We start from the raw sequence: 27,994 nt of genomic DNA on the forward strand, positions 1-27,994 counted from the left end.
GACTTTGAACTATGATCCTCAGACTTCAGCTTCCTGAGTAGTTAGGATGACAGGCATGAGCCACCAGCATCTGGCTCCTATATGGTAATTTTCGAAATTAACAAAGTAGAAAACACAGGAGGTGATGGTGACAGCTGGCATTGATCAATGGCTGTGTGTGTTGGCCATTGGCTTCTCATACCTCATCTCATTTAATCTCACCCCTCCCCACCCCAGGTGGAGATGTCAGAATTAGTCCTTTGGCAGATGAAGAAAGTAAAACATTAAATAGCACCGGTGGGGTTTGAGCTGAGCATCTTGGTGTACCCCAAACTCCTCCCTGCCCTGATTTGCTCCTTCTGCAGAGTGGTCTGAGAGAGTGGCGGCCGACCTGGCAGGGGTGGGTTAGCAATGAGCTCCCATCCGCAGCGCTCAGGAGAGCAGCTTAGTTTGATTTTGCTTGGTGGCTTTCCACTCAAGGAGCCCCTTCCCTCCAGGCCTCTCATGAGCGCTCCCCGTTGTCCCAGGAGGTGTGCTAGGCATGCTCTACCCCTGTTGCAGGGAGGAAAAGGCTATGTGTAACAGCTACAGAACTAGACAGACCGCTGTGAAACACAGCGAGACCCTACCCCTCTGGGGCTCTCTGCAAAGCTCAGGGCATTGCTTCCCAGCCTGCGGGCGAGGCTGGGTCTGCTGTCTTCAAGGGCTTAGCTGGACTGGTGTGGCTAAGATGGCCACTTTTTTGGAGAGCCGTGGCCATGCTGGTCCTCTGGCAGAAGCTCAGCAGGTGCTCCAGCGGAGAGTGCTCTGGATGCTCCCCGTGGTTGGGGCTTCCTTAGAGCATGATGGTTGCGTTCTGAGAATAGCGGCCCAAGAAACCGAAGCAGAAGCTGCGTGTTCTTTCAAAGCCCAGACTCGGGATTGTGACGCTGTCACCTTCTGTTTGCCACACGGCCAGTCCCGTTTGAAAGGGAGGTGTGAGTTCTTGCCTTCCCTCGTGGGGAGGGCGTGTGGAGGAGAGGACAGTGGGAATGGCTGGGGTTTGCCTCGGGAGCTGGCTCCCCATGGTCACAGACCCACGGTGGGCCGTGGCGCACGTGAGCTGCACGCTGCGCAGAAAAGAGCGCCGCCGTGGTCTGGGCAGCCCAGGGCTTCCGCGTTCCTTGAGGTTCCATCTCTCCTTGGCACACGTGTTGACACACAGCCGCCCCCTGTTCGGTGGTGTGTGGAAATTCGGTCCTGTCTTACAGACCAGGTCGCCGGGGATGGCAGCTCTCCAGAAATCTGAAATGTCCTTACCCAGAACCTGCCAGATTCAATTCGTGGGAAACCAAACATGAGAAGAGAGCAGCGCTTCCCAGGCTCCCAGCGCGGGGAGGGCGCGCTGGGCTCTGCTGTAGCCCCGTCCCCCGCGCCTAACTCACCCGAAGCCAAACTCAGGTCACTCCCCAGTCCTACATAGTGGGCTTCTGGGGAGCGTGCCCCCAAGACTTCTAGAATGTTCTGCCCCTGCCCTAACTTCTTCACCGATGGTGCTATCCAAGAATGGCTCGTACCTCCACCCTCCGCCATGTTGCTGGTGCCCCCACCCCCACCCCAGGAGCTGGGGTTTCATGGGGAGCCGTCTGACCGCGTCACACCCACCCGTGAGTTCTGTGCAGATGGATGACACGTTGTCTTGAAGAGTGCTTCCTGCTTCTTTGTCCCCCCCCCCGTGCCACCCCCTTTCTGCCAACCCTCAGAGCTGGGGGGGGGGGAAATTTCCTCTCAGCTTGGTGTTTTGTAGCGAGTGGGAGCCTATAAAATAAGCATTTGCTTATGAATTAATTTTTGGCAGACACAGAGCTCAGCAAATCTCACAGCACTTTATATCCGTCCTTCCAGCCCTTGCCAATTCCTGTGTTCCTTCCTCCTAAGACGCTCCCGCCAGCACCCGGGGAAGTTCCCCCCACTTCTTCCTCTTCCCCCACCAGGATGACGGCGCAGCCCTTACCTGCGCTGTGAAGGAGGGGAGTCTGTCTTTGGATATACATTGCTTTTGTTTTGTTTTGTTTTTTAAAGAAAATACAGCTGTTTTAGGCTCTACGTGCCAATGTGATGCAGAGGCCTTCACAGCCTTTTATTTTGATGAAGCTGTGGTGCTCTTGGCTTCAGTTGCAGCGGCACAGAGACTGTGATGCTCCGAATGGCTGTCCGCAGCGCTTCCCTGCCAAGGGCTAGTCTGCAGACACACCCAGAAAGACTTTTCCTTCCTGCACGTACGCAGCTCAAGATGGAAAAATTCGAGAGGAACTTCGTCCAGAAACTAGCCCCGAACGTTCAGCTGAGAGAGGGATCCCCAGTTCCTGGGGCCTCCCCACTCCCCCACGACTCTCCTCCTTCAGAACTGAGTGGCCTACACATTGGCCACCTGAAGAACTGAGCCCCAGGAACCAGTCTCGGCTCTACCGTCTCAGTCACCGCAGAGCAGTGTGGGAGGAAGACGTGGCTTTGGCTGCCTCTGGCCCCCAGCTACTAAGAGAGACGGGGGTGGAAAGGGCAATGCGCCCCAGCCTCGGCAGGCCAGCTTGCGAGGGGCTCGGCGTTGGTGTGACAGGGCGGTCACCCTGAGGAGGAGGAAAAGATGGGTGTGCGAGTGAGTTACGTAAATGGGTGTTGTTTTTGGCAGGCAAGTCAGAAATGAGTCACTTGTGAGTGGTGTTTTCTAACCTCAGCTTTTATCCATGTGGGAAAAGAGCTAGCCAACCCGAGTCAGGGACAGCTCTCCCCCGGCCCCCACATTCAGGGAGCTCTGGAGTGGTTGACATTAAAGAAAGCTGGGGACAGCTAGCCCTCGCCAGCAAGCCGACTTCCCTGGAGACTCTGCTGGTCCGCTGAAAGCCAGGAGGGGTGCGAACGGAGACGTGGCCCCATCTTGGCCAGTGGGTGATCTTGCCTTTGAAACGCTCACATGGAAAATGAGGGTTAGGGCTGGGAAGGTGGCTCAGTGGTAGAGCGCTTGCCTTGCATGCTCGAGGCCCTGGGTTCGATTCCTCAGCACCACATAAGCAAAAAGAAAAAAGCCAGAAGTGGCGCTGTGGCTCAAGTGGTAGAGCGCTAGCCTTGAGCTGAAGAGCTGAGGGACAGCGCCCAGGCCCAGAGTTCAGGCCCCATGACCAGACCCCCCCAAAAAAAAAAAGAAAAGAAAAGAAAATGAGGGTTAGCAAAACCCAGTCCCTTCCTGAGGAGCTAAGGGGATTATACAAAGAGCAGGGCCGTGGAGCCCGTGGCCTGCCGGGGCCATGCTGCCCAACGGCTGCTCTCGGGGCAGCCTTTGTGGAGTGGAGGAGGCCCGGGTTTGAACCTTGCCTCTGGGCACCTGGTGGCTCACCTGGAGAGCGGGCTATGGCAGGTGCTGCCTCCCAGGGCTCGTGGGATGGGTCGAAGGTCTCAAGATGGAGCAAGGGAGGAGGACTTCTTTTTATTGATTCGTAAAATTTTGGCTGTCTAAAGGCACGCTTCATTTTACTAAGGTGGTTTGCTGCCAAAAATTCTACTCTGCTCGGTGGGTTTTTGTTTTGTTTTCTTGGATGTGGTTTTTTCCCAGATTTCTGTTGTCTCACTCCGTTTGCTTCTGCCCCTCTTGGTACGGCGTGTACTTAAATTGAGTTTAAAGACCCAGGAGGTTAGGAGAGGGGGGTGCCTGTGGTGAGGGATTTGCACCACAGTCATGCCGGAGAAGCGGATGGCAGGAGGGCAGCCCAGCCCCTTCCCGGTTCCCCAGGCACATTGGCCCAGCCATCCTCCACTAAGGATGCCTTTGCTACTCTCTGACCCCAGCAAACGAGCAGGGGCCTTCACAGCGATTGCTGTCATTTCAGGTCTGCAGATAGAAACTCAAAATTCAAATGTGAGTGGCCCCCACGCGTGGGGTACCTTAGACTGGATCAGACTCTCCCATGAAGGACAACTTGCACAGCTCTGTTCCAGTTGTCTCTAGTTTGGCTTTCCACGTGACGGTGAACACTAAGCAATGCACTGACCCACAAGCGCTTACTTTGGCAGTTCAGAGCAAGATGGTGCTGTAAAAATGATCAGGCTCATTCTGTCACACCTCCCTTCCAGCTGGGATGTCACCATCCTGGTCCCTTTATGCTACACCTGAAGAGACATTGTTCATCCAGGCTGGTGCTTTCTGGAGAAATTAAAGGGCCAGTGTTACTGTATTTTCTTTGTGGCAAAGTCAGCAATAGGAGCAGAAGTGGATAGTCACATAGGTCAGCTCACCTGACCCCCCCCATAAGGGGATCGCAGTTGTTGAGAAGAAGGGAAGAGGGGAAGATCTTCAGAAGCAGAATTCTATTTCCTTCCTTCCTAAGAAAGTGGTAGGCAGCAGTTGGCTTTTGAGAGGCAATTTATTCTGAAGGCATCTTCAGGTTTTCTACCATCTTCAAAAACATTTAAATAAGGAACAAAAAACAAAGTCACAGAAGACTTGAAAAAAAAAACTGTTGTATGTTGAGCCGTCATTTCCTTGTATCCTATTGAACCCTCAACAAATCTAGATTTTTTTCCTTCTTGCTTTCTCTTTCTTCCAGTCTAGAGAGAGCATAGGCCCTTCCTAATTCTTCCCTCTAGGATTTCTGAAGATGAAGACACCTTTTGCAAACAGCCAGGCTGACACTGGATTTTCTTCCTCTATTGGCAAATTATGGCCCCAGGGCCATTCTGTGCCGCCACCATGTCCATATCAATCTTTATGGAGCACAGCCCCTCCATCCTTTACAACTGTCCGTGGCTGCTTTCACAGCCAGGGGGAAGTTGAGTGGTTGCCGTAGACTGTCCAACCCTCCGTGCCTGCCCTGTTTACCATTTCATCTCTCAGAAAATTGTTTACCAGTCCCTGGGTTTGCTTAATCTGTATTGCTAGATATTAAACTGATTAATTAAGGGAAAGAATCGTGGCCGTACCCCTTAGTTCTCTATGTCCTCCCCCACCCCCCATGGCCATTATACTTTAAGGTAAGCAGTCACCAGATAACCAATATCTTAAGTCCCAAGGTATCTGGGGCACTTAGTTAATACGTGAGAATTCAGGGAAAGAGAAATCACATCTTTCTCTTTTTTGGGGGGGGTGAGGTGTGGAGTCAAGACAAAGTGGGGTTCATTGTTAGGAAAGAGTTTTCTTCCTTAAAGGTGACCTCCCCATCCCCTTCATCCTGCCCCCCTTCCCGTCACGTACCACTTTTGAACCCCGATGTGGAAGGCAGGGTAGGCATTCATCCTAGGGGAATTCTGCATGTGGCTCCACAGCCCAGATACCTGGGATTCCAGACTTGTGATCCCAGCGTCCCCTCTGACCAGCCTCCCCAGCGGCATCACATTTTAGGGTTAGTCATTTCCTCATGGCCTCTCGCTGTGCTATTCCTGGGCCTCCCAGAAAGGTCTTCCTAGTGGAGAACACGAGGACCCCTCCAGGCACATGCAGTTTACCTTGAAAAGGTCTGAAATGTTGGAGCCTTGTCTCCAGCCTGCTTGTCTCCATACTTCCTGCATGACCTCACTCATTCCCAAAGGCTTCAGCTAGCGTTCATGCCAACAACTCCCAAAGGTGTCGCTGCAGGCCCGACCTCTGTGCTGACTTCTAGATCTGGATTTCTGTTCCGATTCTTTGCAGGCGTCTCCCCTGTTGACGCGAAGTTAACAGTCAAGTCAGGCTACCACCATCCACTCTGTGTCCCTTTACATACGCCATACCCTGGCTGGTGGTTCACCACCCCCGCCAGCCCTTCAGTCACCGTCGACCTTCTCGCTTGCTGTTCACCAGAAAGTGATTCTGGGCTCATTTTGCCTCCCAGTGGATTACAGGTCAGCATTGAGTTACAGTTTACAGTCAGCCAGAGAGTTGGCACTGTGAAATAAATAAGGTGGCCCGGTGGCCCAGCAGGGATGCATACAGCAGCAGGCACCGTCTTCAGAGCGCATCCTCCTGATAACCCTGCCAGATGCACAGAGCTGCCCAAGTCCTGAGACCACGGAAGTGAAGTCTTGACTACTTCATTCTCTGTCATCACAGCCTCTCCAAATCCATCACCTCCCTGGTGAAATCCTTGGATACCGAGAAAGGTCAGCCATCACTTGGGTTTCCATATTCACTCCCCAAACCTCATCCCGCGTTCTACCTGCACCCTGGCTGGCCCCCGGCGAGGACAAGCAGTTAGAGCCCTCCCCTCTGTCCCAGGGAGGATTTATTGCTGGCTTTCGTTTGGCCTGACAGACACCCCGAACCCTGATCGAAATGTCTCCTGGCCTGTAAACTTCCTCTTGCTCCCTTACTTCCAGTCATAGCACAGCAATGCCTGCACCTCAGCTGGGGCAGATTGTAAGACTCGAGGGACAGAGGCCAAGTCTGTTTTTCTGCTTTCACCACTCACTACCTTAGACGAGTTTCCACATCTGTTGCATAGAAGGTGTTCAGAATAATTGCAGTGAGTCAACATGCTTGGTCCTGCCCCTAGGTCATTCTGGGAACTCAGAGAGACAGTATGTGGAAAGGGCTCCATTTGGAAGGGTCTCTGGCACACCTTCATTGCTTGGGAGTGGCGGCGCTGCCGGCTTTTCAGTTGTAGATCTTCCCTGTCTCACTCACCCAGGCGTGTAATTCCTTCCTGGATCACATTTCCACCAGACTCACCAGTAGTAGACTGTGGTGGGTATTCCATTCATGTTGCTTAAGTGGCCATTGAATGACTTTAATCCTTCTTGCCTTTCCTAAAGGTGAACATCAGGATGTATTCATAGTTACCACCACTTGAACAGGGTAGCTTCTTTTGTTGTTGTTGTTGTTGTTGTTGTTGTTTTGTGGATGTTTTGAGAGAAGATCTTGTTATAGAACCAAGGTTGTCCTTGAACTCACTTATCTTCCTACCTCAGCTTCCTAAGGGCTGGCTTCACAGATTGTGTGTCATGCATCCATGTGTCCATCTGGGAGATCTTAGTGTCAGAGAAATACCCTGTGAAGCCGGAGATGTTGCCTGAGCTTATTTCCTCTTTATCGTCGTAGTAATAACTATGGGTGGGAATAAGGCCAGAGGCCACTGCAGCACCCTGTCTGGCCACGCTCATCTCCTCTTCTTGGTGATTCTGTGTGGCAGATGCTGCTGTGACCCCATTTTGCCGATAAGGAAATGAACTCCGAGTGGCTGATTCTCAGAGGTGACTGGTGGTTGTGTCAGGGTTGTTTCCTGGCAGATCCTGAGATTTGGCCCGTGTGAAGTGCCACCTCCCCATCTGAGAAGCCTCCCCCATTTCCCCAGCACTGACGTGACCCGCAGCCCATTCAGGAAACCTTGCCTCCGCTTGCCAGGCAAAGTGGCACCTGTGGCTCCACGCTGGTGGTGGGCCCAGTGCCCTCCCCCCACCCCCTACCCCCGCCCCCAGTTCATCAGGAAGCAGCTTGGGTGGTCGGTGTTTTTGCTTTGTCTATAAACTTGGAATGAACGGCAGAGGAGGAAGCCGCCAAAGACTTTTCCTCTTAGACCAGACACTTCTTCCTTTCCAGATACAAATTATAGGTACCATACATGCTGCTTGCCCTCCGGCCAGCTCCGGCCCTCCAGTCTGTGAGAGCTCACGACAAGAAGGCTTTCTGTATGCCATGCCCTTCGTGGAGCTGAAGGCAGCTCAGTTAATTAGGGCTCTTGTGAAAACTGAAGATTATATTATCAACAACTCTTGTTTTTTACTCGTATCGAAAGAAGCATATGTTCGTGGTATAACATGAAGCTTATTCGATCTCAGCTTTTGCCTGTGTTGGAAGGAAGCTTAGCAGTACCACATTCCCCATCTCTGCGACAGTGCTGGCTAGGGAGATTCATGTTTTGGAGAAGGGAAAGAGAGACTTCATACCTTTTCCAAGTGCCCACAGTTATGCATGGCGCCATTTTGTCCTTGGTTGGGGCCACATGGGATGGCCTCAATGACAGATGAGGGAACTGAATCCCAAGAGTCCTAGGTCTTACCCATAGTCACCTAGTTGACAGAGGTGGACTTTGAGTCTGCCTCCCTCTTGACTCTCCACCACACTAGACAACCTTTCAGTTGTGTGGGTCCAAGATGAGCCTGTTGAAGTGCTATGTTCACTTTGGTGTGAGAAGAGTGTGTTTATCCATGGGGTGTGGGAGAAGGCTGTGGTTCCTGCTGGGTTTCCACTGAACGTCTGGGTAGACTTAGGAGCTCATATAATGGAAGCATATTCAGTTTTATTGTCATTGGTGCTTTGTACTGGTACTCAGACTTGAGCGAACTCAAGAGTCTTATACTCTTGATTGACTTCATTTCATTCGAAGATTGGTACTCTAACCACTTGAGCCACACCTCCCCTTCCAGCTTTTTACTGGTTAATTGGAAATAAGAGTCTCACAGACTTGCCTGTCTGGGTTGGCTTTGAACCACGATCCTTGGATCTCAACCTCAGGAGTAGTTAGGATTACAGGCGTGAGCCACCAGTGCCCTAGACATGTCCGGTTTTATAATAACATATGAGCTGTTCTTTACTTGTCTGCTGATATTGTTCTATGGCTAGTTTTTTTGTTTGTTTTTGTTGGTTGTGTGTGTGTGTGTGAGAGAGAGAGAGAGAGAGAGAGAGAGAGAGAGAGAGGAACCAGTCCTGGCCAGAAGAAAGGCTTTTGCCTGGTTATTGCTTTTCTTGGGGAGAGGCAAAGCTGGAGTGGGCTGCGGATGACTGTTGCAAATCCCTCTACGATTCCTAATTCGTGGATCCATGTGTGAGCTGTGTACGCCCGTCTTCTATTTACAAGAGGAAGTATCCCGTTTAATTTTATTTTCACACCAAAAGCCCAAGTGTTAAGAGAACATGGTGTTTTAACACTCCCTCCGTGATCAGCTGCAGAGCGGAGGTTGCATATTGTCACATACAGTTTTCGGAGTACATTTCTTCCCTCGTTACCTGGCAACATTGCTGTATGAGCACACTCACACAAGATGCAGCGGGGCCTGCCAGAGCTGCGCACTCCTTACTATAGAAGGGAGAGAGAGATGTTCCTCTGGGTGGACTGAGAACTAGGGAAGGCTTGAGGCTTGTGGACCGAGTAGAGAGAGGAGCCCACATGACTCACGTGACTGGACCTCAGACCAGCCACAGGCAGGAATGTCACCTCTCGTCCTTTCTCAGCCATAACTGCCTTAAACTCTTTCTTGGTCCCTCACATGTCAGGTAACCACGAGCACTTGTTGCTAATTTTTCTTTTTAACCATCTTAAACTAAAAACAACATGACAACAAACTCTGGTTCTGGCTATTAAGTGAGTCCTATAGACACTTAATACGGTGACAGCAAATCTCTGATGCATGGAGGTGTTTTGAATTGCTCACCTCTGATCCCCCAGCCCCTGCCAAATTTAGGCATTGTCATGTTTTTGACCACTTAGTTCTGATAAGAAATGGAGCCCGGAGTTAGAATAACAGCACGCCCTCTCTGGCCGAGGTCGAGCTTACCCGCTGAGTTGATTACAGCCCTGAAGGATGTACAACACATCTTGCCTGGTAGCACGCACTGGCAGTGGTAGAGGATCTGAGCGCTTAAGAGGGGGCCACCGTATACTCTGGGCTCATCACAGCATCCCTTCCCTACTTGACTAAGGGCTGTGCCTGATATTTGAATACGTTTGCATTTAAAATCCTTGCCTTACAAGATTTAAGAGTCTTCCCAATTCCAACCACACATTCGAAGCCTCACAGAAAGCTTCCTGAGAACCAAGAGCATTCAGTTCTCTAGCACCTGTAAGGTTGTCTTGAATGATGTTTACTGGGGAAAGTTTCCATGGCAACAGATTTTTTTTTTTAGACAGTTTTGGTGGCATCAACAGGTTAGACAAGGATGTGGGAGGCCTGGAGCCAGGCAGCACATGGGATTAAGTACAGCTGCTTTGAAACCACTGTCTGGGGCAAATGGTGGACAAACTCTGGAGGGTTGAGCTGGGCTTCGGGCCCTAGTGCCGGATTCATTTATAGCTCCATGTAAGAAGGGGGCCTTTTCAGTCCACTGATTCTTACTGCTGGGCTTTGTCCAGGACGAAAAAAGGCAACTGAATATGCCTGCAGGGTGTTCAGAACCCATCCATTAGCTTTATAGATCTAAATCTAGAGTTCCAACTCCTGGAGGAAAATCCAAGATACCGATTCCATGTGGCTTTGCTGTGGGGTGTGAAGTTTACTACTTAATATGCATCAGGAAATGTGCCAAGAGGAAGCCGAAGGATTCCTTACCTTTATCTGGTAATGCCTAAAGAGTTGCCCCTGACCCATCCATGCTTCTCTTAGCTTGGAAATGTGCATCCTGCAGTTTAAAGTTTAAAATAATTCCTAACTGGATTAGCGTCTCAGCCAGCAGGCCGAGGCAAACTCTAAAGAAAAACCAGGTCATACTGCATGTTTTTGGTGAGCACAGGAATCAACAAAGAGATGTTATATAACTTCTATTTATATCCTCCTTGCTCACTATCTGCAGGCAGACAAGAGTCGCTGAGCAGGGATTTAATGAGCTTTCTGGGTTTGCTCACCTTCCTGAGCTGGTTGGAGCCAGCTTGTTCTCAAATGCGTCAGTAAAGAATCTGGCTGTGGGTGGGCGGTCAGGGTAGGTGGACTGAGTTGTTGCTATGGTGTTTTTTTAATTCCCCTGTCTCTCAAAAGATCTCACTCCCCCTTTTCCTGACTCCTTCCTCCCCTTCCCCCTTTTCTTTTTTTTCTTTCTTTTTTTTTTAATCCGTAAGTTTCCTTGTTTCTCACACCTACTCATAATTTTCTTGCAGCCGTCTCCGGAAACAACAGAATACTTGTCCTCCCCCTCCTAGGAACCCTTCCCCCCCACCCCCACTCCCACCCCCACTGTATAGCCCCAGGATATCAAGAGTTTTCCTAGAATTGGTTTCACCAACCCTCCCTTAGTTGAACTGTGGGCCTGGGTGATGTCCCCAGCCTTTGTGCTCAAAGGCAAGCACTCTACCACTTGAGCCACAGCTCTACTCTGGCTTTTTGTAATTATTGGAAATAATTACATGGACTTTCCTGCCTGGGCTGGCTTTGAGCCTCAATCCTTAGATCTCAGCCTCCTGAGTAGCTGGGATTACTGGTGTGAGCCACTGGCACACGGCTTTCCATGATTTTTTGGTTTTTAACCACCCTTTCCTTTGGAGAGCTTATCTTTGATAGAAACGTAGTCTTGTGTGCTGGATTGCTCCAGGTCCAGGTGGATTCCATTGCCTCCTGGACAGTCCCTGTGCTCTGGAGAACAGAAAGGTCATTGTCGGAGCTCTACTCTCAGTGCAGTGGGAGCTCCTGTGTCCCCTCCAACATTATAAAACAGAACCACAGGAAAACAAGAGAATGGTTTTCCATAGTAATAGTTCCTAGAGTTTGGGTAACTCTGGTTACCTAAAGGTTGCGTGTTGACCATTGCTTTACCTACATTTAACAAAATAATATAAAATAAAATTTTTAAAAAACCATCTAGCAGAGGGAGGGGATGGTAGGGGGAAAACAATGGAGGGGGTAACAATGTTCAAGAGGAAGTGTACTCATTACCTCACTCATATAACTGTAACCCTCTGTATAGTATCTTTACAAAAAACAAACAAACAAACAAACAAAAAACCATCTAGCAGCTGGAGGCTCGTGCCTGTCAACCTAGCTACTCAGGTTCAAAGCCAGCCAGGGCAGGAAAGTCCATGAGACGCTTATCTCCAATTAACCACCAAAAAAGCTGGAAGTGGATCAGTGGCTCAAGCAGTAGAGCACTAGCCTTGAGCAAAGAAGCTCAGGCACAGTGTCAAGGCCCTGAGTTCAAGCCCCAGGACTGGCACAATAAAATAAAATAATAAAAAAAAACAAAAAGGAGTGGGTTTGGGGGTTTGGAGATAAAAGCTCAGCGGCCCAGCTTGTGATTAGTGTGTGCAATGCCCAGGTTTGGTCCCTAGCATCATCATGTGTGTGTATTACACATGTGTAGCATGCACACACGCATGCACACGCATACAGGGGCTACCCCATCAGTTCTCAGTAGGGCAGCTGACACTTGGCTTCCGGACATGCCACCTGCACCCAGGCTGCTTGTGCTAACCACCACATTCCCTAAAAGTAGGGACTTTTTAACAACTACGAGCCAGGAAGTTAGAATGGAAAACGCTTAGAAAAAATAATAATAAGTAATTCCATGAGGACAGGCTTTAAATATTTAAAGAAAAAAATTAAAAGGCAAACCCACCCTACCTTGCTTAAGAGTTGTGCAATCCTTAACAGCAGTAGCCTGTTTGAATAAGCCAAAGCAAGCCTGACTTCCCTGAGTAACTTCTGCTACAGACATCTGCATAAAATATCCCCGGATTCCACACCACGTAGGTAATTTCTTTTCCCTCTGAGTAACTAAAGGGACTTTCCTTTTGGAAATCATCCAGCAGTTAACTCTCTCCCTCTCCCTCTCCCTCTCTCTCTTTCTCTCTCCCCCCTCTCTCTCTCTCCTTTTTCTCTCTTTCTCTTCCTCTCTCCCTCTCTCTCTCTCTCTTTCTCTCTCTCTCTCTCACATGCTAGCACCAGAACCCAGGGCTTTGGGCACACACAATAAGTGAGCAAACCCTCTACCACAGAACGGCATCCCCCAGCCCTGAGACTTTTCATACTAGGAATACCCAACAGTTCGATTCCTGCTGTGGGGACCATCAGAGCCACTCCACAAGCAAACCTGGAACCTCCATTTCTGAGACCATCTTCGTTCTTCATAGCTGGTTCGGGTTCTGTGTCCAGATGCTCTATAAAGAAACCATACACACTTCTGTTTCCATGTGTCCTCTTAAGTTCCTTTTGGAAAATGTCAGTGGCTCTTGATATTTTTCTTTAACCTATTTCCTATGCCTGGGTTTTAAACAAATTCATCAGTGTGGTCCTGGCACTGAAGTCTCTGGGCCTATCAGCCATATGGATCTGCACCCCACTGTTTGACTTTGGATTTAAGACTTAAAAAATGCACAGTTGCTCAGGGAGGATGTGTTTCTGTTGCCCTTACCACATGGTGTTTGAGAACACAAGCCTACAGACGCTTCAGCCCAACCCCAGAGCTTGTAGCTGTGAAGCCTGGGGGTGGGGGGACGGTTGAAGGGCAGAGGCAGGCAAACTGGTGTCTTTCTAGCTCCTGAGTTAATGATGCAGGTAGCTGTGTTGGGGGACTTAGAGGAGTTAACAGTTAACCAAGTAGATTAAGGATTCCCCAGCCAGAACGAGCCCAGTCCAAAGTTACGAGCAAAAACCCGAGACGTCCCTGCCACGGGGCCAGCGCCTCATCCACCTCCATTCAGCTGGTCCTGGGCGGGCTGCGGTTTTCTTTTTCCCCCTGTGAGCTGTCACAGACAGAGATCGTCTGGTCACTGAGTTAAACTTTAGCTGCTGGAGAGGCGAGGCTTCAGCTCTTTGGAATCGAACCTCCTTCAGGAGACGGCTCGCTGGTTACTGCAGCAGATACTGAGTGCCCTTGGAGGTGATGCTGATGGATCGGGGCTGGGGCCAGCGTCCCTCAAGCTTGCAGCCCGGTGGGGAGAGATGGGACCAGGAGAGTGGGGCAGGCTCCCCCGAGGCCTGTCGAGCCACGCGCACACGCACCAGCTCGCTCTCGCCCTCCTCATTTCCATATTATTTTCTTTTGTGACACAGCAGCCTGCAGAATAGGTTTTTCTAGGGAGGTGCCTTTAAACTGAGAGCTGGCAGGTGAGAAGAGCCAAGGATCCTGTGGACAGACAGGCTGCTGTGAGCCTGCTGGGTTGGAGGTGGCAGGGACCCCAGTAGAGGACAACTGTGGAATGAATAACTGCTCTGCCTCGGTGCCAGGCCTGTCCTCAGGTGGGAGGCCGCCGCCGGCCCCTAGCCAGCGCTTCCAAAGGGCACTGAGCTGGCTGGGGCCAGCGATCTGCTTAGACACACTCGGCGGCTGCCCGAGCCACAGCGTAGTGAGCGGCCGCACAAGATGAGCGCGGTGTAATGTCACCCTGCCCTCTGCCATCGGCGTGGCCGCTGGGGATGCTTCTGCGACCCCAGGGACGACCTGCTGGGCCAGCACGCGGCAGAAGGGGCCTGCGGGGCCGGCAGGGGTGGGAAGTCACAGGCAGACCCTGGCTCTGGCCGAGCGTGAGTGGAGTTGGACACGAGGCCTGGGGTGACTGCAGGTCCTCCATCACACAGGCGCTCCCTAGGCCGAGGCCTGCCTGTTGTGAGCCAGTGGCCTTGCCCTGGGCAGACCTTCAGGTTTGCATGGTCAAGGGGGCTAGTCACAGCTGGGTATGTTGAGAGCAGGGAAGGGGTGTGGCTGGTACTGAACACCTGCCAGGTGGACGTCCTGTCACCCTCCTTCCCCCCCCCCCCCCGCACTGCAGATGAGGAAACCCAAGCCAAATGTTCATCAACGACCTGAGCCACCCCCCGCCCCCTTCGTGGCTCAGCCTCACTGAGGATCTAGGATGTAGAGCTCTTGCTCATCCCCGTGACGGTGCACCAACAGAAAATGCGTGGGCCGAGGATTATTCTTGGCCTTGGCATAGATCTCAAGTCAAATTCCTGGGAACGGTGGAGTTTTGGGCCGGAAATGTTGGTGGTGTGTTGTTAGATTGTTGCTAAGTACACTGGCTGGACATGCAACCCAAGAGCTCCTCCCCAGGATCGGCCGCTCCGACCACCCCACACCTAGCAGTACCAGAAGGAGTAGCCAGCCAGGTCCTCAGCATGAGAACTCTACCTTAGGAGCTGAATGGTAGATGCCCTTTTTTCCTCCTGTCCTCTATCCCTCTCTCTCTCCTCAGGGGTTAACTTCCTGGGAGCTGAGATTACAGGTCTGCTCTACCACACCCATTATTTCTTGGTGGTGGTTCTCCCAGCATCTCTGGTTGCTTTTCTCCAGCACAGGTCCCACAGCCAGGCTGCGGTCAGGCCTGATCAGACGTGAGCGGTTCACTCAGACTGCCAGGAGAACACCCTGAAAGGCTGGCACACTGGCTCCTGCCACCCCAGGGATACAATTCAGATTATTGTTCATTTTCTTCTCTGGTTGAAAAGATGCCCACAGATGGAGATGCTGAAATGTTGTGAATAACAAAAGCCCTTCCCGAGATCTAATCTGGAGTTGCAGTGCTTTTAGAAAAAGTAAGGCTGGTGTTCACTCAGAAACCCACCAAAACTCCTCACACTGATGGAAGATGACCAAGGAGGCCCTCCACTCTTCCACTTAGTGCACTGTTTTGGATCGCGTCTGTCTAGTTTTATTTTTTTATGGGCTACATCTGTTCTTCAGTCCATTGGCCATTTTCCCCCCATCTCTGGCGACTTTGGCTTTACGCTTCCATGTCTCTGTCCAAAAGAGACAGACAGTCCTGCCAGTGCATCCCTGCAAGAGAGACTGGACTCTGGCATCTGTAGGACCTTCATAGTTGAACCCAGAGAAAATTTGGAGTCCCCTTAACTGCTCATTCCTGACTGTAAGGCCCAGCATTTTCCAGAGCAGTAGCTCAGCTCTCTCGCTCTCTCTCTCTGGAGTCTGACCATTATATATTACTAGATACAGTGCTTGCTTCTCTGTCTAATCAGGTACTGTTCAATACTTTCTTTTTTAAAACTTTTTTTTTTTTTGAGACAGGTTCTTGCTTTATAGCTTCTTGCTTCCTGCCAGGATTACAGGAGTGTGCTACCATGCCCAACCCAAGATCTATCTTTAGGAAGTACAGCTCAGCATTGGCTGAGATGTCACTGATGAATTTGGGTGAAATGGCTCCCATAGAGATGTACACGGGAGGGCTGGGAAGATGGCTCAGTGGTAGAACACTTGCCTTGCGTGCCTGAGGCCCTGGGTTCGATTCCTCAGCACCACATAAGCAAAAAAAAGAAAAAAGCCGGAAGTGGTACTGTGGCTCAAGTGGTAGAGTGCTAGCCTTGAGCTGAAGAGCTGAGGGACAGCGCCCAGGCCCAGAGTTCAGGCCCCACGACCTGACCAAAAAAAAAAAAAAGAGAGAGATGTACATGGGAGGAGCGAGGCCGTTTCTCAGCAAGTGACAGCTCCAATGGGCACTGGCAGACACCTTGTTTCTTCCCCTCCAGGGAAACATGTTTCTTATAGAACAAGTTGGACTTTGCCGCTTGCTCAAATGTGAATTAATTCACCTTGAGAATCAGAATGAAGGTCCTCTGCTTTGGCCTTAGAGGCCTCTGTCCTAATTAGTCTAAGTGAAGGGCTCTTGAGCTCCACCGCTTCTCACAGGTGTCAGGAGAGAGCGGTGGGTCAGAACGGGTCCTTGGCCCACTCTCACCTGGCAGAGTCCTTGAAATAGGGCATGCAGAAATGGTGGTGCAGTTTGATGAGGGAGGATCCCATTCCTGAAACAAAACAAAAATCCAACAATGTGGAATTATTGCTGTCTTTCCCATGCCAGAGAGGTTGATGGAACAAGAGCTCCAGGTATTTACTCATTGAAATCCACTGATCCTTGCAAATATAGCTATATCTATATCTATCTATCTCTCTATCTATCTATCTATGCTTCTTGGGACTGAGGCATGGCTCAAGTGGTAGAGCACCTGCCTAACAAAAGTACAAGACCCTGAATTCAAACCCTACTATTGCCCAAAAAACTAAACAAAGAAACAGCTTTATTTCTTGGAGTACGTTATAATCTTTGGCATAGGAATCTTGAGTTCTAAATGGCCCGTTTTGTTCATTATGAGACCCTTTTTCATATGTCCAACTTCTCTTGAAGCCAGCAGTGGTGGAACATTCTGGAGAAAAGCTGTGTTGGGAGACTTGGAACCGCCTAAGAGGAAGTGTGTGCCGGCTTTGGGCGTGTTCGTGTTTCCCTGTGGAAGTGGAAGCAAGCGGTTTATCTCTGTGTCTGCAGAAATCTGAATGGTTTCTATAGCTAGTGCAATTCCAGCCAGATTTTTTTTTAAACTTCCTCCATTGTGACAGCTACTGGGAATTCCACTGTGGTTTTGCTGTCCATTTGTAGGCCATCTTACTTACCAGCCCCAGCGAGAACTATTCCTTACTGGCTTTGGTTTGGACAGGAGGCTTGAGTCATCACAGAACACCCAGCTCATTCTTGATGGTCATGTCCCAGGGCCTTCCCTTGGGAAGGGATAGTTGGTTAGATAAGGCTGTCACCTTGCACTCTGTCATGGTTGATAGGAGTCCAGGTGTTCCTCACACCTACTGTTTCGTAACTGCGGGCTGCTAGAGCCCCAGCCTGCACGTGATTGTGGGCTATGTCAGTGGTACAACCCTCAACTCTCTGATAAGGAGCCCTGAGGCACCAATGAGAAGGGTAAGTGAATGGCCCAAGATCACAGGCCTGCCTGCAAGCAGCCAAGGCTGAAATGTAGGTTCTTGACCAAGCAGATGTGAAGGCACCACCAAGGAGACGTAGAGCGTGCAGATTGTGTAACTCCTTTGAGGCTCCCGTTTCTTCTATATGGCACCTACCTCTGGTGGAAGTTAGGATTCAATGAGATTTAAGTATGGTGATCTTTCTTAATCAGGCAATGTCTGGCAAATAGGAAGTGCACATCGCAGAGAGGAAGCGGTGAATGAACAGGTAATCACAGGTGGAGAGCCAGCGTATGCCCCGCCTCTTGATAGCCATTTACATCGCTTGTTCCAGCAAGACCAGGATGGGTCACTGTGGTTGACGTGTCCCCTCAAGTCCCGGAACTATAGGGCAAGAGAGAGAAATCAAAGACTCTAAGGAAGAATTTTCCTCAGCCTGTAGAAACTCGAGTGTTCCCTCACTGGTCAGTGGCCACATTTTTCAGATTCTTAGACTTCGCCTAAAGACTTAATTCATTCTGCAGCAGAGAAGTGAGCTTGCAGAGGAGAGCGTCACAAGATGTACCCGGTCAGGGTCATGTCTTAGGAGGCCAGTCTAATGGAAAATCTCATTCTCTGGATTCTCTTCAGGCCCAGAGGGAGAGCTTCTAGACGGTGATCAGGCCACAGGGTGGAAATGTTGTTGTTTGGGGAAGGATCAAAGTCCTGTAGGCCTGCTGGCTCTGGCTGTGATCTCCACCATGCCCGCCACCCAGGCACACCCAGCTCTGCTTCCTGCCACCCTCCAGGCCCCTCCCTGAGATACTCACAGAGGAGCTCCTCCCATCACAACTGCCTCGAGCCCCGGGCAGGTGCTGGCAGGCCACGCGCATTCCAGGGGCTGCTTTTACCCACAGGGTACCCAGCCTGCCTTTCCCCTGAACTTGACCTCCAGGGAAAAGATGTCTTCTTCCTGCTGGGCACTCTCAGCCTCTCAAGCATTTATTTTCCCAATATGTGTTCAGGTTACAGATGGGAAAGGCTTGGATTTCCTCTTATTGATCACACACATACACACACACACACACACACACACACACACACACACACACACACACACACACACACACACACACACACACACGAACTTAATAGCGCTTGTGACCTTTAAAAGACTGTCCGCCCCGCCCCACCCTATCCACTGCCATTATGGCTGGCTATAGGGTATCTCCATTTTGAATTAGCTTGAATGTCAGAGGTGTCTTGTCATAAGCCAGACTCCATTGATTTGCAAGCATTTGAAGGGAAGTAATGAGTAGCCAATTTAGAAGTACTTCTAAGACTGACTGGGCATGGTAGCGCTGGCCTGTAATCCTGGCTACTTGGGGAGGTAGCAATTGGAAGATCACAGTTTGAAGCCAACGTAGGCGTAAAACTTTGCAGGAGGCATGGCCCTAATGATAGAGCAACTGCCTAGCAAGTGTGAGACCCCCAAGTTCAGTCCTCACACCCAGAAAAAGGAAAGAAATACTTTGAAGATTGACCTGAACATGTCGTCCTATTTTTCTTTTAGTCTTAAGACCTCACTTCATTGGCCCTCATCCCCCTCCGTCAGATGAAGGCATGAGACCATGTCTGCTAGATCGGAGAGCAAGAACGTCAGCTTTTAGACTGGTTTCAGCTAAACACACGCCACATGGGCTGGAGAGGGGCTCCTCCTTCGCAAGTCCTCTTTCCCATATGAGCCTCAGTTTCCTGACCTGTAAAATGTAGAGAGACAGACTAAGCTAGTCGTTTGCAGATGCTGTGATGATTGGGGGAGTTTCAGTGAAAAGACGGATCTGTCTCAAGGAAGCCATTTTTGCCTGTGTGCTGTTGCGGTATTAGATGATATTTAGGGAGGAGAATGTGCAGAGCTATCCTGCTGGGAGGAAGAAAAAATAACCGACACTTGGATGGAAACTGCTAGACGAGAATACCCCCAGCAGCTCGCATACTCTGCAGTTGGTGTTCGTTTGCTTTTGAGGCTGGGCTGTGACAGCTATGTCTGCCCCCTTCTCCCACTGCCTCCTGGCCAGCAGCCGCCTCCTCACCCTGCCCCTGACCCCAGCTTCCTTCCCTCCAGCGCATCACGTGCAGGCTGGCTGTCAGCTGTGCCTGCCCCTGAACCAGCCTCGTTTCTTTGCTTTTCCAGCTCTGCTCCCGTCTGCCCGCTGAGGCCAGCGTCGGCTTCCTGTTGGTTCAGAATGCAGGAGGGAGGCGGAGAGCTCGCCCGCGCGCTGCAGCTAGCCCCCGACCTCTCCTGACCCCCGCGTTCCCGTGTGCAACGCGTGGGGTTTGTGAACCACAGTATCTATCTTGGCAATCGCCTCTGACTCGGATGAGACAGCATCTCTGCACACGGCTCTGGCATCAAACATGATTTGCAGATACTGGGAGGGCAAGGACAGGTCACGGTGGGGCAGGCACGCTCTGGTCCCCAGGGCGGAGAGGAAGCCCTCCCGAGGAGATCGCCCCTTCTGCACAGCCTCTCTAGCTTTCCGGAACACGGCAGGCTTTCTGTCTTTTTTGTTGTGATGTAGATTACATGCAGTAATGCGCACTGATTTTTGAGAGAGGGGAACTTGGGTAAATTGCACAAACATCTTTCTACCTGCTGTGTGGTATTTTCTGTGACTGCTCTAACAGATTGCCACAAACGAGGAGCGCCTTCAAGTTACCAAATTTATTATCTTACACGTTCGACACGAATCTTATTAGACTTAAAAGGAAGTAGCAGTCGGGCTGCCTTCCGGGCTGGAGGGTCCAGGACAGTGACCGCTCCCTTGCTGTTTGTAGCTTCTAGAAAGCACCCATATCCTTGACTAGTGGCCCCTTCCTCTAACTCCACAATTGGAACCAGAATCCTCCTCACATTGCTTCTCTCCTGCCTCCCTCTGGGATTTTTAAGGACCCTTGTAGTGATGCTGAGCCCCTCTGAGAAATCTAGAATTACCCGCTTACTTCAAGATAAACTGATGAGCAAATTTTATTCCATGTGCTGCATTAATTCCACACTGCTGGACACGGTGACACAGGGGTTAGCATGGGAGGGGTCTTTGAGGGGGCCGTTATTCTGTCTCTCATACCTGTGTCATACTTTCTAGAAGGCTCTTTCACTCCAGAACACACTCTCATTCTCCTTTGTACCTTCCCCTCACACCCCTAGGGACAGTTGCCATTTTTATTCTGGATCTGTCACCTAGCATTGCGCACTGTAAACCAGAGTTATGCAGAAGGGTTTCTTAACACCTGCCAAGTGGGGAGAAATTTGAAGAGGTAGAATCTTTCTGTGACTGTTGGCTTCTGGCTCGCCTGGGCCAGGAGCCGAAATAAATTCAGGCAGTAAAGGGGGTGCATGGCCGGGAGGCTGTGTACCTGCTGTGATCTTAGATCCCTCCCTGGGAGCCATTCCTAAGGACAGTGCTCCCATTCCCCCTCCCAAGCCCTAGGCTGGGAGGTGATGCTGGACAGGGTTAGTGAACAGATCCAGAAGCACCTCATCAGCCATCAGTAACTGTTAGTGAGCGTGGAGGTTGCTCTGGTTAGCCTATTGGCCTCTGTGACCACCCATGCTGTGTTATTATGACGCCCATTTTAACAGATGAAGAGAGTAAGGCATCCAGGACATTGCGTTTACCGGTGATATTTGGTAGTTAAGTGGCAGACCTGGCGCCCAGAACTCCGCGATGCCAGGATCAGCGTTCTTAGGCTATCCCAGCCCCTCTTGAGCCGCCATCATTGTGGCCTTTCTGTGTTCTGCTGGTGCAGGGACAGTAGAGAAACAGCTGGTGTGGGCAGCAGGCCCACGCCTCGTGCTTCATGGACACTGTGGTAGCCTTTCACCTGAGCTCAGAGAGGCTGGGCAGTTGGCACGCTTCCTGGAGCCGGTGAGGGTCTTTAATTCAGACCCTCGTGGTGGTAGGAGAGCCTGCCCTTCTGACCCCTCTGTGAACAGCCATTCCTTCCCTTGCACACTGATGCTTTTTTCCTCCTGTCGCCTGACTGAAACACCTGTCACCTGACCACACCCAGGGACCTTGGCTGGAGTCTATACCTCTGAAGCTCCCCGCACCGCCCCCCCCCCCACTCCAATCACTACACTATTTTCATCTTGGTTTTCTAAGCTCCTTCATGTCTTGTGAACTCTTGTGCATTTTATCGAGCTTGTTCTGTTGATAAATCAGCTTTCCTGCCCCTGAGAGGCTGACTGAGGACTGGTATAAATAATGCAGAAGAAAGAAACCAGCCATCGCAGAAACATACAGAAGAGCGGAATCCAGGAGTCCTTTGCCCTTCTCGTCTTTCAGAAGCACCTCCCTTACCCAGCAGGTGTCAGCTGACCTGGGCTGGGTCTCTCCACTGGCAGCTGCACCGAGTGCTGTGGTTTGAAGCAGGCGGTCTCTATGTGTGCTGCATCACGCTGTTACAGATGACTGATGGCAGACTTCACTGCTATATATTTTGCCTGGGTTCAGGTGCTTTTGTTTTCTAACATGACCTGATTGTCTCCCAAGTACCTGTTAAGCTGCGGCAGGTGCGGGGAGCTATCCAGAGGGGGGACTGCCTTCTGGGGGCCCCCCCACCCTGGGCATTAGGAAGCCATCTCCAGTGACCCCTGCTGTAGGAAGATGCAGTAGGGCTGGTCACAGTACCTGATGCACAGTCCAGTCCCCGTGATTGAGCAGCTGCCATTGGTTCATGCATGCATTGGCTCTAAAACAGGTATAGACCTTGGTTTCTGATATGTTAGCAGTTTTCCAGAATTTTCTTACTTGGTGGTATTGGTCCTGTCCACTTCACGTAAGCAGTATCTGATTGGGGGATCCATCCTCAAGGAGCCAGGAAATACTGGGTGCTGTGATCCTTCTTTGGCCAAATGACTATCGTGGGTCCGCTGTGTGCTGAGTCTCTTGGAGGTACTCTGGTGGTGGTTGCTAACCAGAGATGAGGCACCCACCTTCACAGGCGCGGCTCACACTGCGCGCTAGCACGTGAACCTCAGCACCACAGTGTGCTATCCCCTTGCTTTGTGGCTGTGGGGTACAGAAGAGGTCAGGTGAGGGTTAAGCCGGTGGTCTGGGGCTACGGTAAAGATGGTCTTGCTGGGGAGAGAAGAAGAGGCATGGGGTTTCAGAGATGTTGCTTTCCAAAGTGACGCATGGTAGTCAGGCAGAGTTGGAGCCCAGGTAGAGGCAAAGGGGTGAGGCAGAGGGTCTAGCCATGGGCAGAGGCAGGGGCAGCAAGAGAATGAGGGCAGTTGGCATCGAGTGTCAGCTCAGGGCTGGGTCTAACAGACTCTTAGGTCCCTCCCCCAGAGAGAGTCGGTTATTAGGATGATTGTGAATTGCGCTGCCAGCTCCGGGGAAGGGGGTCCTGGTACGGGGAGGATCTGGTCCCTTTTTGCTCACTTTTATGTATCGTTTGTTTGGTGCCGTGCCCAACTCATGACAGGTACACAGTAGTGCTAGATGAAATAGTAGGAAACAGAAAAGCAAAGGGAACAAAGGACAATGGAGGACTCTCAAGACCTCCTGGAGGAGGTTAAGAACGCTAAGCAGCCAGTGAGGTGGAAACTTGAACTTGTTACAGGGCACTGGGAGTGGCTGGAGGAGGGGGGTGAGGGGATAGAAGGAGAGAGTACAAATAGGAAGAATGGATCCTGGGGTTGAATGTAGGAAGCAGCCAGAAGTCAAGAATAGTAAACACGGGGCTGGGAAGGTGGCTCAGTGGTAGAGTGCTTGCCTTGCATGCATGAGGCCCTGGGTTCGATTCCCCAGTACCACATAAGCAAAAAGAAAAAAGGCCAGAAGTGGCACTGTGGCTCAAGTGGTAGAGCGCTAACCTTGAGCTGAAGAGCTGAGGGACAGCACCCAGGCCCAGAGTTCAGGCCCCACGACCAGACCCCCCCCCAAAAAAAATAGTAAACAGAAGAAAGGCCACAATCATGAAGTGCCCTGGGGACAGATGGGATGGGTGAGAGTTGACCTGCTGGCCAGGACCAACGTGGGCACATGGGTAAATTAGCTTATGGAAACCTGGTGGCTCTCGGAGGGGTCAGGGGCCTGCTAAATCAGGGATAGGAACTGTGAAGGGTGAGAGTTGGAGGAGGTGTTGGGGGTTTAGGTAGGAAGATTGAGATTTGTTCTGGGGAATGGAAGCGTAAGACTTCCATATATAGGATTCTATCATTCCAAAAGGAAAGATGGGAAATTGGCAGAAAGATCTCCTGGGAGAAGCAAATATATTGTTTGGAACTTTGTTTTATCCCTTTAGAAATGACCGTATTGTATTTTTATGTAAATAATTCACAACAGTGTGGTGCTTGCAAGGGGGTGAAAAGCGAATACTCACAAATGAAGTTGAAATACCATATTGTGTTTTTACATCAGCAGTGTATATGATTGCTTGCAGTGGCTCCCAAAAAACACATGCATATCCAAGAGGCAAGCTACCTGGGAACTCTGAGCCACGAACCTAGCCCAGGGCTTCTGTGCACCTTACTCGTCACTGGAGCTCTGGGATCACCGCAGCCCTCCGTCAGTCTGGGCAGCTCTGAGCTCCTGTGAATCTGTGCCTTCCCGAGCAACTTTCCCATTTCAGTCTCACTTATGGGCTTGTCATCCCTACCTCTGAACAACACAGGTGGCACATTTCATTGACGTATGCGTCGGTCATGGGGCTGTGAACGGAGGAGACCACCCTGCAATAACCACCATTAACATTTTCCACATCCATTGCCAGTGGAGGTGTTTGTGTGCAGGGCAGGAGGGCTGCATCCTCTTGGCTGAAGTCTGCCAATAAGAAGGCCAGTCGTGGGTGGCTTCCACAGCACGTGGCTGATCCAGGCACGGAGGTTTGTTTTAAAGGTTCCATGCGGGAAGCCTTCAGGCCTCACATCCCCAAGGAGGAGTGTGTGGAAGCAACACTGGGCCTAACGCTAATCCTAGGTCACTTGTGTGTTTCACAGCTGCCTCTGATCTCTGGGACATTTCGGGGGGTCTTGTGGGGTTCGGCAGCTGCTCTGTCTCACAGTTGAACGTCTTTGTTTTTCTCTGGCAGCACTCCTTTTTCTGCCGGTTGACAGAAGACAAGAAGTCAGAGAAGTTCTTTAAGGTCTTTTACGATCGAATGAAGGTGGCCCAGCAAGAGATCAAGGCGACAGTGACGGTGAACACCAGTGACTTGGGAAACAAAAAGAAGGACGATGAGATAGACAGGGATGCCCCGTCCCGGAAAAAAGGTAATGTTGTGCTCTGAGGTTTTCTGTCAGCTGCACAGGGATCCACAGCACAGCCCTTAGTCTCTCTTGATGCTCTCCATGACCTCAAGATTCCAAGACGCTTTCGGATAGGAGTTTGTAAAAGAAAGCAACCAAAGTGGGCATGCTCCAGTTCTTCCAAGTGACCTTAGGAGTGTGGCTTCTTAGAAGGAAGGGTCGTCTCGCTTAATAAAATAGTCAAAAAAAATTCTTCTTGGTCATGCTACGAGTTTTACTGACTTATTAAAATTCGTGGGGGGGGGGGGCGGGGGCACTGGGGTTGAATGCAGGAAGGACCACACACTTTCTAGACAGGTACTGGACCACCACCACCACCACCACCACCCCCAGCTCTTTTTGCTTTAGTTTAGGTCTTGTGCTTTTGCCTAGCCAACCTCAGACTGTGATGTTCCTACTTCGGCCTCCCAAAATAACTAGGATGATAGGTATGCACCACCATGCCTTGCCAGAGATTCCTCAATATTCATTGCCTGTGATTTCCATTTCATACGAAAGGAAGTTGAGGGAATACATGCTGTGTTGGTCAGGTAGTTATCCTTACTTCCTAAAGTAGCAAGTTTTTCACCCATGATCTGACTGGAAGCCAAGCAGTACTATGGAGTGCGTAGACCCACAGGTTTTGGAGTCAGACAGCCCTGAGCAAATTACTCAACCACTGTGAGCCTCACTTTTCATATTTAGCACTGGATTTCTCAGCCACAGCACAACTCACATTGCGAGAGCCCTTTGCTGTCGGAACTTTCTTGTGTACAGTCACTCGTGTGAACTCTGACCAGTTAGATGCTTGTAGCACACCCCGCCCCAGCCACAAATGTCTCCAGACATTTCCAATTGGGTAGGGATAGGGACACAATCACCCGACTGTAACTACTAGTCTAGAATAAAGATTAAGAGAAGCAAAATGACTACCATTTACTAAGTGCTTAGGATGAGTCATGTTAGCTATCGTCACTATAACAAACACCTGAGGTGAGTCAGCGTAGAAGAGAGGAAAGGTTTATTTGGATTTACCTCTTGGAATTTTCAGCTCATTATTGATTCGTGTTATCCTGAAGTCTAACCCAAGGCAAAACCATCGTGACAGGAGCATGCTGGCAGGGTGAAACCAAAACTGGCAACAGGGAAGCAGGAAGAAAAGGAGAAAAGACACCCACCCCAATCCCCTTCAAGGACACACCACAGTCACCCATGACCCCTCACTAAAGCCTACCTCGTGTGGGTTTCAATACCTTCCGGTAGCACCACAGACCTTCAACACACGGGCTTTTGGGGGACATTTCACATCTAAACTAGCCGAGTTGGGCCCTGTTCCTATCCTGTCTGAGACCTGAGGGGCGGGGGGGGGGACCCCTTGGGCTGTTCTGCCCACCTGGCCTATCCCTGGCAGGTGCAGGAAGCTGGGGTTCAGGCAGCCCCCCTTTGGCATATGCGTGGCGCTCCAAGGGTGCTGTGGTTTGATTGTCTCACGTTTGTCCTGTAGCCAAAGAGCCATCTCCGCAGATCACAGAGGAGGTCCGGGACCAGCTCCTGGAGGCGTCCGCAGCCACCAGGAAAGCCTTCTCCACCTTCAGGAGGGAGGCCGACCCCGACGACCACTACCAGTCAGGGGAGGGTGCCCAGGCCGCGGCCGACAAGGCCAAGGACGACCTGGAGATGAGCGCCGTCATCACCATCATGCAGCCCATCCTGCGCTTCCTGCAGCTCCTGTGCGAGAACCACAACCGAGACCTCCAGGTAAGGGCTGGGGGAGCAGGGGGCACCCTGAGACCTGCGGCGGAGGGTTTGAGAGGTACCCCCAAGACCTGTAGGTGAAGCCTTGGGGTAGGACCCCAAGACTTGACGCTGAAGAGGGACTGGGTGGGAACCCTGAAACATTATCCTGCAGGTAATGGATTCAGAGGCAGGGGATAAATAACGACCTCCTTTCTCAGATAAGGAAACGGAGGCCTGGACATGCAGCTACAGGGTGGTGGGAGCTGGAATTTGAACCCAAGCCACGTGGCCCAGGCATTCTGGCTGCAGCCCCTGTGCCCCTCCTATGCCGTGGGTTTCTCCCGGGGTTGTGAGAGGACCAGATAACATGGGCTCTTGGCATGTGGTAAAAGGTGATGAGGCTTGTGATTAGCACCGTGGTGCCTGACCCACTCCGCTGTCGGTAGACCAAAGCACCCTAAGCTCTGAGCTCTTGTCATCAGCTGCCCAGCACATTTGCTGCTGTCCCTGTGTCTCAGGATCACGGCTCCTGATGACATCTACCCTTCTCTCATGAGGGCCACCGGCCCTCCCCTAGGGGACTGAGTGACCCCCCAGGGAGCAGCTGCCACGTAGCAACTTCATAGGCTGCACTTGAGGATCAGGGCCCTCAGTGGCTCTCCTGGGGGATGTCACTGGTGAAGCAGGGGTGTGGCATACCCACAAATACCTGCTTCGTCATAAGATCTCGTCTACCTTCCATCTGAGTGTCCATGACAGGAGCCCCTTGGACCAAGCAGAGACCACAGTGGACAGTGCTGAGTGTCGAGACCAGCTCGTCACAGTGGGGTCAGAGGAGAGGCCCAGGGAGGCGGATGGCTAATCAAACGCAGGCTGTTCCATGTGTCGGAAGGGCAGGGCTAGTACCTAGGTGGACTTATGGTCTTGGAGTTCGGGTTTGGGAGACCTGCCATTCCTTCTGTCTCCCATCTTCTCTCCTTCCCCACCCTACCCACTTTCCACCCACTGTGGAAGGCAGATCAGGCTGTAATGTATGCATTCTGCAGTGCCATCCCTTCTTATTTGGAAATCTTCAGCACTGTAGTTTTGTGCCATTGCTCTTCACCAAACTAAAACAATTGCCTTGCAAGCCTGTGGGCTAGGGCACCTTTCAATACCCTCCCCTCACCTACAGGAGCCCCGCAAGGTTGGGAGAGGGGGCGGGGGAGGACATTCCAGGGTGTATGGACCAGAAGGGTACAAAGTCCAGCTCTCGGGGTGACTTGCCCCAATGAAATTACACGTGGAGAGATGCAGTTCCTACAATGATTTTTGTAAAAAGTGGAATTCAACTACACTGAATGCCACACTGCTGGCAGAGTTGGGGAACAGATGACGGGGCCTGGGGTGGGGGTTTCCTCGTGAGTCGGGGGGAGGAGCGAGCGGGCGTCTGAGGCGAAGTCACCGGCTCCCTGGTGGACAGCATGCAGACGAGCTCAGGGAGAGGAAGCACTGGCCTTCTGAATGAACAGCCGTCTCTGGACTCCCGCCAGAGCTTCCTGTCGTATTTATAACCTTAACTTTCTTCCTGTTGGTAAATGTTCAGGAGACAGAAAGCCACTGAGCCTGTCTTTGCCAAAGGGGCTGTTACTACCTTAAGCCAGCCTTGCTTAGTCAGA

At 51.2% G+C, this 27,994-nt stretch overlaps 1 protein-coding gene across 1 annotated transcript in view; it reads left to right on the top strand.

Moving 5' to 3' along the window:
* Itpr1 (inositol 1,4,5-trisphosphate receptor type 1) overlaps positions 1-27,994 on the top strand; it is a 297,390-nt gene that overhangs the window by 201,225 nt on the left and 68,171 nt on the right. The window contains exons 45-46 of the mRNA XM_070018999.1: positions 24,404-24,584; positions 26,104-26,357. Coding sequence (XP_069875100.1) covers positions 24,404-24,584; positions 26,104-26,357 — 435 coding nt within the window. The remainder of the gene's footprint in view (positions 1-24,403; positions 24,585-26,103; positions 26,358-27,994) is intronic.

Source organism: Dipodomys merriami, unplaced genomic scaffold (assembly GCF_024711535.1).
Source record: "Dipodomys merriami isolate MVZ:Mamm:240054 unplaced genomic scaffold, mDipMer1.0.p SCAF_13, whole genome shotgun sequence".
Taxonomy (NCBI): Eukaryota; Metazoa; Chordata; class Mammalia; order Rodentia; family Heteromyidae; genus Dipodomys; species Dipodomys merriami.